The 10,619-nt window shown below is 39.0% G+C and overlaps 1 protein-coding gene across 1 annotated transcript; it reads right to left on the bottom strand.

Moving 5' to 3' along the window:
- Nucleotides 1-538: 538 nt before the first annotated feature.
- On the bottom strand, nucleotides 539-4,932 carry LOC104222328 (uncharacterized). Its single transcript, XM_009773555.2, has 6 exons — nucleotides 4,432-4,932; nucleotides 3,448-3,555; nucleotides 2,604-2,765; nucleotides 2,351-2,522; nucleotides 1,210-1,283; nucleotides 539-1,097 (listed from the first exon to the last, which is right to left on the bottom strand). Exons 1-6 carry the CDS (start codon nucleotides 4,765-4,767, stop codon nucleotides 1,017-1,019), a joined length of 933 nt encoding a protein of 310 aa, XP_009771857.1. The 5' UTR covers nucleotides 4,768-4,932; the 3' UTR covers nucleotides 539-1,016.
- Between the last annotated feature and the right edge of the window lie 5,687 nt (nucleotides 4,933-10,619).

A 10,619-nucleotide genomic window follows, 5' to 3' on the forward strand; every position in this document is an offset into this window, starting at 1 on the left:
CTGAGGGCTTAAGTGGAACGGTGTCGTTTTGAGGGTAAAGGGTTTGGGTTGGTCCGGGTGAAAACGGGTCGGGGCCATTAGTGGGTTAAGGGGAGGTGATCTTGGCCGTTGATCAATCTGAGATCAACGGCCCAGATCAGTTTGGACCAAAACGGCGTCGTTTGGACACCCTGGGTATCAGCTGGACTGGACCGGCAGGCCTGGTTTGGGCATTGTTTGTTTGGGCCAATTTATTCCGGAGGAAGAAGATTATTTCTTTTTCTTTTTTTTTTCTTCTTTTTTTTTTATTTTGAAAACAAAACTTAAGCAAAAAATCAAATTAAAAATTAAATACACACTCAATACAATTATTTGCACACATACTAAAATATTTCAGAATAGGTAAAATCAAACCAATCAAAATCACGGACGAAGATGCCTATTTATGATTTTCTACTTGATGACCGGATTACGGTTCGAATTATGCATGACCCACACATTTTTTGTATTTTGTTTTAAATAGCTAAATAAATAAAAATGGACAAAAGTTACAAGTAAATCAACAAAGTGCTGCACAGAAATCCAAAAATTGTACAGCAGGACCAATTGTTATTCTTTTGGAACGACTGTCGCGCAAAACAAAAATCACGTGCTCACAGTCATTAGTCTTCTATAATTGATCTTTCTCTATCGTCCATTACTTAACACAATTACAAGCTAAACCGAAACCAAGTGAAGCAAGTCAAAACCTTATGTTTAAAGTTACTAATGAGAAGACTAAATGTTTTCATCTATGCATGCCGCTCAGACAGCAAATAAACAAATGGAACAGCTTTCTACTTGTAACATTATTCTCATTTTGCCAGAAATAAGCAGTATCAACGTGCATAAGCAAATGCTGTGGCCAAAATGGCAAGTCGAGTGCATGGTATTCCGCTAATTCAGATTAGCAGCTCTGCTGATAGACACAAATTATGATTTTTATTTTATGAACCACCACGCCCATTAAATCGTATTAGCCACTGTGCAAACTGTATTCAGCGCGTGAAGACCCTCTGCATAAAACCTTGCAAAGAGCCTCCCATTCCTGCACCAACTGCTTCAGCCAAACGCTGTGCCTGCAAAATTGCAGGTTTGTTCTCAACCAAAACTTTGAAGTGCAAGATAGAATCCTAGTCGCCTCTTTTCAGGGGTAGTTGAAACAAAATAATCACATTAGCAGCAAAATACCTCTTGAGCAGTCTTTTTCAGATCAAATGCATCTTTGACTCGTGCATCCAAGAATGCCCATGTATCACGAAAATCTGTCAACAGATAAACAATAAAGCCGAAAAATATAAGACAGATGCTAAGTAAATAAAACGAACAACACCTTCTAGAGAGAGCAGAGAAGAGACCTTTCTAAATACATGGAAATTATTGGTAAAAGTGGAAGAATATTCCAATAAGAGGCTGCTTGCAAGGGAAGTTTTGTTTTCTATATTAGCTGCCCAACTAATTATCAGAGGGGTTGGAGGAAGTTAAGCTTCAACTGTGCCTCTAAAACCAAAGAGTAGAGATACAAGAAACGAGAGCAGAGGGAAGATGAATTATAAGACTGCAAAGCAACTTGGAAATAATGGCAGGCATGGTTGCGTCAAGAGCTTCATGAAGCTTAGATTCTTAAAAAGCACCAAAACCATATGAAATCCATTTCCCTAGGATATCTGGTATGAGGTGCCACCTCCCTTTCTACTCTAAAGTCATTCATATTTATATCCTTTCACCCAAAAGATTTCTAATCCAACAGATAACGTCTGGCAGAGGAATCACGCTGTAAAGCCATCTCTAGCGAAAAGCATGCAACTACGGATACATTGGCTAAGTGAGAGCAAAGTTGTTACATAAAGGTATCAAAAGAGGACCTCGTACCAAATACTCCTTTTGGAGCAAGTGTCCTCTTTTTTTCACTTAACAGTGTTAGGAGAGTTGGAAAAGTGACATTGGCAACTTCAGTTTGATGAACCAAGGCTCCAGCAAGAGTACATCTTTTGCTGGATTATTATTCCAAGAGATAATTCTGTTGTCATGCTTCTTACATAAAAAATAAAATGCTTTTTTCCATATATTTAAAGAGTGATTTAGCGAAAAGATGGAGTATGAATAGTTACTAACAACCTAAGAGGCTTCCAGCCAACTCTATGAAATAGTCCCATGTCAATAAAACAATACGAAACAGGAAGAACTATTGACAGTGGGGCATGTTAGGATTATAAAGGGGCTCAATTTTAATTGATCATAAAATTTTAATAAGACTTAAACCGTAATAGTAGAAGGGTCACAGGAGAAGAATGAGCATCAGACAAAACACGTAACGGTTAAGATGACACACCTGGAGAGCTATCTGTCAGCATGTATAGTTCTGTCGTGGAGTATATTCCACCTAGGACAGTGCGCTTCACATACCAATCAATTTCACTGGCATCATCACCAACAGCATGCCAGATCTCATCAACCAGAATTGCACGCTGCTTGAAGCTTGTAGGAACATTCAAGGGTTGAGCCTACAATCAGAAGTTGTTGTCTGAATTTCTGCAAACCAAAAAGGAAAGGGGCCTGAAAAGATGTAAACTTTAAGGAAGTACCTGTATACTGAGAGCTTGGGCCCATTTTGATATGTACGGGGCCTGTGTTTCCAAGCGAATTCTAACAAGCTTTGCCACCCGCTCACTAGGTATCAAGTTTTTCAGATCTTCCGCTGATTCAATGATATCGATGAGTCTTTCGAGACACTCATCCATAAAATACTGGGAAAAAGAAGTTCAATATAAAAGGTTAATACAGGATTAACTTATTGATACCCGCAAAAAGAGAAAATACAAGCACTAATTAGGTCAGCTAAGCTATTGTTAATACAGGTAAAAAAACCAGTTTAAGTTACAACATGATGTTGATTCAAGAACAGACGAAGATTGATTGCTGAATGACAGAGCACTAAGCACCTTGCCAATGGCAATTTGTGTTAAAAACAAAGTCAGGGAAACGGTTAGAGGTTTGCAGCTGCAAGGTATAAGCTTTTAAGCCCCTCTCGCAAACCCTATGCAAATTAGCAATATATTAGGATTTAGCTCTTTCTTTGGTATGTTCATCATACAAAGCGCGTAATGGCATATATAGTTACATAAAATAAGCTAGCAGGAATATATCATTAATAAACCCTTTATCATGGAAACACGATCATTACCTTTTTTTACTTTGCGTAATTTACCTCAATGGAGTTCTCTGACTTAACACTTATTACCAGACAAAACAGGTGCCAGATAGAATAAGGAGAAAACCAGAAGAAAAGATTAATAACTGAAAGGCAGACAAGCTTATATCAACTTTTTTAGCAAAGCCAAAGATGTTAGAGCTCTATAATGCCCCCAAAAAACCAATCACATTAAAGAATCTAGAACTATGAGTAAATGTAGGTGACCCATCATTTACCTCCACTAGTGCAGCTTCTTTCCGAGGAAATGATCCAACAATGGAAGGCGACACCCCAACGTCCCTTGCACCTGAAATCATGGCTGTTTCAGTCCATCCTAGCCGAAGCTGCAAACAAGTCACCAAGCACCAAATTCAAGTCCAATATATTCAAAATGGAATGGGGGATGTGTGTTTGTATGACAAAATATTTTTCAAAAGAACTTTCCTTGATGAGATCGTTACAGTGTTTGGTTAGCCTAAATTGTGAGAAAAAAATGTCTCCCCAATGAAAATATTTCCACCAAAAGGGAGAAAATGACTTCCTTCGCTTCTGGGAGAGTCAACTTCCTTTACAGATATATCAATTCTTACGACATCACTTACTTTAATCAACACTCAGACTTTGTTGTCAACCTTGTATGCTCAAAAATACCACTAAATCATTATTCGTCATATCTTACCATACACTTTGTAGGGTTAATCATATATCACCGACCTTTATACCTAATCAAACAGAGGAAAACAATCCCAAAATATGACTTCTCAAAGTAAAACATCTTCCCCAGAAAATAGTTTTCAAGAAAATATGTTCCTCCATACCAAAAACATTTGAACATCCAAATATCCGGTTTCTTTTTTCCTTTCTCTTTTGGTATGTATATTAGGACTTAGGTTAACCTTCTATTACGGGCATCATCTTCCTTATATCACCGAAGCTCCATTAACTTTTTGATGAGGTTCATTTTTTCACTTATTTTTACAGAAACTACTTCTAAACTAAAGAAGTTTTGCAGTAGAATTACAAGGCATGTTCCACAAATTCTAAGGTCAAATACAACAATTTATTCAGCCAATTCCACCAAATCAACAACATTATCCCCAAAAACGAATTCAATCAAAAACACATCAGACAACAAAAAATTAATCACATAAATATACACAAATACAGTTCAATAATTCATATCCACACCGCGAAACAGAGAGATAGTAAATGTAACGAACCACGTGAGGTAGAGAGGCGCTGAGCACACGTGCTTCTTCGTCCTTGTAATGAGCTTTAGGTCGCTTTGATCTCGAGCTCGATTGTTCATGATGATGTGTCCTTTCTTCTTCCTTGAACGATGACGACGCCGTATAGTCAACCGGAATAGAGTCAGCTGGAATAGGGTTAGCCAGAGTAGGGTTCTGATCCGTTATGTTTCCGGTGGCAGCTGAAGTCATAAATCGAGTGGAATTGTTTGCTGTTAGGGTTCGAATAGGCGATATTGCAAGTTCCGGCCGACTGTTAAGCCGGCGGTAAACTGCCGGCAGTAACCACTTCGCCGCCGATCGATACATTGTTGACGATTTTCTCTGCTACTATTTTGGAGCTCAATAGAGACAGAAAATTGAAGTATATAAATGTGAGCATGAATATCAGGAAAGGTTCCACGTAAATGTTGTGTAGTGCTGCTACTTGTCAAATGTAGAAGCCACTGGATTTTAACAACAACAACAACAACCCACTATAATTCCACAAGTGGGATTATGTACGCAAATCTTACCCCTACCCCGAAAGATAGAGAGACTATTTTCAGGAGACCTCGGCTCAAAAAAGCAACAGGAGCCGATATATTAGTACCATAAAAATGCATAATACAATAACATAGCAATATAAGAATATGAAATACAGAATACGAAATACGAAATAAATGGCTAGTATTGTAAAACTAGCAGGTAAAGCCCTGCATCAATAGACGACCAATTATATTCTTAGTCTAACTCCTAACTAGCTAGTCTCACTCTATTGTGCTGTAGAAATATTCACAACTTTCCCTTAACCTACAACCTTAATGCTCGACCTCCATAATTCCCTGTGAAGGGCCATAACAGAAGCCACTGGATTTTAAGTGAGGCAAATAAATAAACTTGAGGGGGCAAATTGTAATATATCAAACATTTGATGGATGTTTTCGCCCAAAAATTGTTTTAAAAAATATTTTACTTACTATTATAGAAAGGACTAAGAGAGGAGCTTGGGGTGGTAAGGGTATTTTGGGAATAGCAAATGTCAGCTTGCCCATTAGGGGTATTTCTAGTATTTCAATATATTTTCATGCTTCAGTTATGTTATGCTAAGTGCAATAATGCGAGTACATTTTTCCTTGTGGGTCCCACCTGAAATCATTTTGTACGTACTTAAAAGTGGGCTCTAATAGTTGCCTTTTGATTTCTATATATACTTATATAGAAACCACATCTTGAGGAGCTTGGGATCGTCCAGCTCCACGTTGTGCATTTTTATTGGCTTCCACAATGATTTATTATAGCTGCTTAATTAACTTTCACATGCGACTGGCGTGTTGTTCCTGTTGGTTTTAGAGAAAAGTGTTTGACCGAGAAGTTTTGAATCCTTTTTAATTAAACCAATTAGATAAAGAGATGAGGGGTGAATCCAAGTTAAAAGTAATAAATTCTAGATTCGAAATTAAACAACCTAGGTGGTACGAGTCCGTGCTTAAGTTAACGAATGACGAATTAATGCTCAATGACTAGCAATTAATACAATGATGGAAACATACAACAAATGTGATAAATGGAATTTAATGTAATAAGAAGGAATTTGCCACCCAAGTGTTGGATGAGATGGATGATTCTTTCCTTTGACTACAATATGTGACAGCAAACAAATGAAGTGGATTGTGTGTTCTTGGATCTTGTGAGCTAAAGGGGGATGTTACGTGATGGAACCAAAAAACAGAGACAAAGCAAGTTTTTTGTATATTCCTGATAGTCAACTCCTTATAAGATGTTTTTCCACAAAGGTTCTGATCCCTCTTTGTTTCCTCTCTCTTTCTATTTATAAGGGATATCCTTAGAAAACCCTAAAAAGGTACAATGTGGGGGAATATTCAACAGAATATTCCTATTCACAATCATTGGAATATTCTAACAATTGTAGTTGTTGCTCTCTACTCGACCTCGGCACTGGTCTCGCCCTTCGAGCGCCTCCTCGCCACTAGACTATACTTGGTTTCGACCTCGGCCTCAGCTCGTCTGTCTGCATCCGCTAAGCTAGACCTAATTTTGATCTATACAGTTAGTCCCTCCACTTATTGAAATCATCCTCTTGGGAGTTTGATCGGGTCCAACCCTACACCACTATAAAGTGGCAAGAGCGGTCGATGCAGCTTTTACCCCAGATGGTCGGGATCGAATCCACAGGAAGCTAGATTGTTTGAGATTTGGATTCCTGTCTAAACTACCAATGCGTAGTGCTCTTAATTACACTTCCAATCATAATTGTTCGTTTGTTACTTCTAATTTTATACTAATAAGATGCTACTAAGAATAAATGCTTGTAAGGTTTTCTAAATAGATAACGAGGCACTAGGGCAGTGACTTTCTCCTAGGTGAATACTTGACAGGTTCTAAATCCTAAGGCAAAGTTGTTATGTTGGGGATTACAATATAGCCAATGCACGAAACTACTCACTCTATACTTCTCGGTAGCTCGAGTGACTTTGCCCTAATTGACTTTCTCAAGACCAATTGGGTGTCAAAATTGTGCAAGCAATATAGGCTTAAGTCAGGTATTACTATCTATAGGTTTAACCCTTTAATTGAGGCTATCAATCTCTTGAATACACCCCAATCCCTTGTTAGACTGATTTTCCTAGACTCAAGCTCTCTTTCTCAAGAAGAGTCCAAGTCAAAAAGGCACAAATTAGTCTTTGCAACCACTAATTCAACATGAAAAATACAAATCAGTCCAAATATCAACTAGCCATAAACATCTAAGCCTTAAAACAAACGACCCATCAAATACCCACACTAAGGTTGAGCCACAACCCTAGCTAATGGGTCTAGCTACTTATAATAATGGAAGATATCAGATATTTAGATGAAGAATAACCCATATAATATGTTTACAAGCTAAGATACTCAAAATAGGTCCAAAACGGCCTTCACGTGCTCAGCTACGAATTAGATAACCTAAAATATGAAAAAGAAGTATTTATATAAGGACGAATTTTCTGGACAAAAATACCCCTGACGAAGGTACTGCGGACCGCAGAAAATGCACCGCAACCGCGGTGAGACTTTTTGACTTTAATTTTGAGTCTCTGAATCTGGCCACCGCGGACCACATAAAATGCACCGCGGCCGCGATGGCTTCACTGCGGTCTGCAGAAAATGGACCGCGATGGCTTCTAATCTTCCAAACTCCCAACTCTCTGAATCCCCTCTCCACGGACCACATAAAATGGATTGCGGTCGCGTTGAGGCTACTGCGGCCGCAAACAATCTTCCATGGACCGCACTGCTTGAAGCCCCAGAAATGCACCTCTTTGAACTTATCCACCGCAGACCGCACTAAACGGTCTGCGGCCGCGGTGGGTCTGTTGCGGTTGTAGTGAATTTTATGTTGCAGCGGTGCCTTGACTTGTTCTTGGTACTTGTGCAGGTTTCACTCCTTTTTGAGCTGGTTTTGGCTACTTATCACTTTGTTGACCAAACCCTGCAAACAAGTACAACATGTAAGCCTTTGTACTAGAATCCCTATTTATCAACTCCCCCAAACTTAAGCTTTTGCTTTCCTCAAGCAAATAAAATAAGTCCCACCTCCTTAAGAATACAACGAAGAAAAATCAGCTGACCTAAAGTGACCTCACCTAGCATTAATTGGGACTGACAATTGCCCTTAATTCAAATGAATCATTAACAACATTCAACCTTTTAAGCACCATGGTTTTAGTGCGACATAAAAGCATCAAGAGTTGACTCAACTCATCAAGGAAACTCTTTCTACTACTTTGGTCATTGTGGAATCCAAACTCATACATCCTCAACTCTCCCTAAGCAAACCTCACTTTTAGGTTGTATCACTCAGAACGACTATTGTGGAAAGCACACTCTTCTCTCTCAAAGAAAGGTCACAAGTTCGGCTCTAAGTACCATAAGCTTTCCCCTTATGTGAGTCACCACTAATATAAGCTTCATTCAACTCAAGATCATATAGGGCTTTTGTGGAGATATAGTGAAGGCTTTTGGTTCAGGGTAGGAAATATTTGGTCTAAGTAGGTTTCATCTTCCCTTAAGCACTTCATTTCTTCATTTTGGCACACATTCTCTTGACTTTTTTGAGTCATTTACTTCTTTCTTAGGGGTTAGAGAGACACACTATCACTCTTTTTTGTTCATTTCAAACCTTTTTCTCCTTTCTAAACTTTCCACGCCTTTCATCTCTTTATTTTTATTGAATCTCTTTATTTCTTCTACATTGTTCATTCTTTTTGACTTTTTGAATTTTCTTTCTTTTTCTTTGTGCCTTTCCTTTTCTTCATTTTGTACCTTTTACCACTTTGTTATAATCCTTGTCTCTCCCCCAAACTTATGTTTTTGCCTTGTGCTAAGGAAAGATCGGGTGCCAAGAGAGGGTCTTTTTAGAATGGATAAAGGTTTGTATCATGGTTTTTGAAAGAAAAAGGGCTATGGCTCAAAAGGGTTGACTAGGAATATTATCATTGGTAGGCTATGGATGTTTTCGAGATATCATTCGGATCAAGGAGAGCTTATAATCACTTCTCAAGTCAAACTACACTTAGGATTTTGCCTAGACAAATATTCAGGGCAAGTTCTAGACTAATGGCACGGGACTTGGACTTGTAATTCAAATTCTTACCACACAAGCTGTAGGATTGCTAAAGAGACAGAGTTGGGGACCCACAACAACCTTAGCTAAGATTTGAGCAACACAAATGGTCCCGAAAAACCACTTGATGATTATCGGCCAACACAAGAGTCTCAAGGTCACAACTGTCACCATCTTATACACACCAATTTGTTTTTGACCATAAGATCAAAGTCAAATATGTTAGACCCAAGTGAAGCTTTGCTTGAGGCACTATTACTCTTTAGCTACTATTTACACAAAAACGAAAAGAAAACAGACTCAAACCGTTAAGAAGGTTGTCATGCCATCCATCATCGGGAAGAGCCATCCGGTTCACACAAATTCCATCTTTGGAAAAAATCGTAATATCAAGAAAACCAAAGGCTTATTGCACGTAAAACTCAAAATAAGAAGCTACGAAAATGAAGTAAAAAGCTTAGTAAGAAAATGCGAAAAATAAAATGAATATGTACAATAGGGGATTTAGATGAATATACATAAGAGGGAATGAATATATACATCATAAAATAACTTTATATATAGACCAAGGTTGCAAAGTACGAAAAATGAAATAAACTGATAAAATTATATACATACCAAAAGTAAGAAGAAGTATAATAAAACAAAAATAGTATCACTTACAACCCAATATCATCAACATAGGGCTACTCCCTCAAATGAAAGCTAGCATTATCCTCAATGCTAACTAACCAAAAATAGCTCAAGAAAATATAGAGAGTAAAGAGAAACTCCCTATTGGCCCTCCATCTGCATGGGATCATGAGCCTGGGTCCCTGGGTCCTATGACTGCTCGGGAACCTGTGACTGGATCCCGGTATCTTGTGCCTGCACTGGGACTTGAGGCTGCTCTGGGGCCTGAGGCTGGCTAGAGGAACCTCTTTGCGGGTCCTCCAACTCTATCATTGCATTATCAGCTCGGGGGATCACCCTCTTCCTCTTTGATGCCCTCTCTAACTCCTACTCCGGCTCAGGCTGGGCTACTGGAAACGAGTCATACAATAGCAACTCCAATGGCAAGTGATCAGCAACCTTCATTTTCTCCACTTCTACCCTCAACTCCTTCACAGACTCCTTTGATGCTCGAGTCTTTCTCAGCTTCTTTGTTTCCTTTGTCAGCTCCTTCAATGCTTTCCCATGAGTACCTACAACATCCAATATCAATTGATGGTTCTCCAAGAGCTTCTTCTAGTTGTCTAGAAGCTCCTTGAGAGTCTCCTCCACTAACTCTGGAACCTGTGGCTGTGCGGGTACGGACTGGGCTACTACCGAGCTAGAAAGCACAGACAGCTTAGAAGTAGTTGACTGCATCCAGTTGTTAATACTGGCAAGGGTTTGGCTCAAATGGTGGGCAGTCAAAGTGTACTGTGGATGAGGGAATATCTGGAGTGGTAGAAGTAGAGGGTCCTGGGGCAGTATCATGTATGGCTGTAGGTGGCTGAGAAGAAGGGACTATCACTACTGGCTCTTCAGAATAGCTAGTAGAAGTAGTAGCTTTACCTTTAGGATCTTTGCC

Source organism: Nicotiana sylvestris, chromosome 7, assembly GCF_000393655.2.
Source record: "Nicotiana sylvestris chromosome 7, ASM39365v2, whole genome shotgun sequence".
NCBI lineage: Eukaryota > Viridiplantae > Streptophyta > Magnoliopsida > Solanales > Solanaceae > Nicotiana > Nicotiana sylvestris.

Excerpts from the sequence above, each read along its gene's own strand:
- LOC104222328 (XM_009773555.2), bottom strand. The coding sequence starts at position 4,767 with ATGTATCGATCGGCGGCGAAGTGGTTACTGCCGGCAGTTTACCGCCGG. Across the intron at positions 1,284-2,350 it reads GCTGACAGATAGCTCTCCAG|ATTTTCGTGATACATGGGCA; the intron begins GTGTGTCATCTT and ends ATCTGTTGACAG. Across the intron at positions 1,098-1,209 it reads TGAAAAAGACTGCTCAAGAG|GCACAGCGTTTGGCTGAAGC; the intron begins GTATTTTGCTGC and ends GCAATTTTGCAG.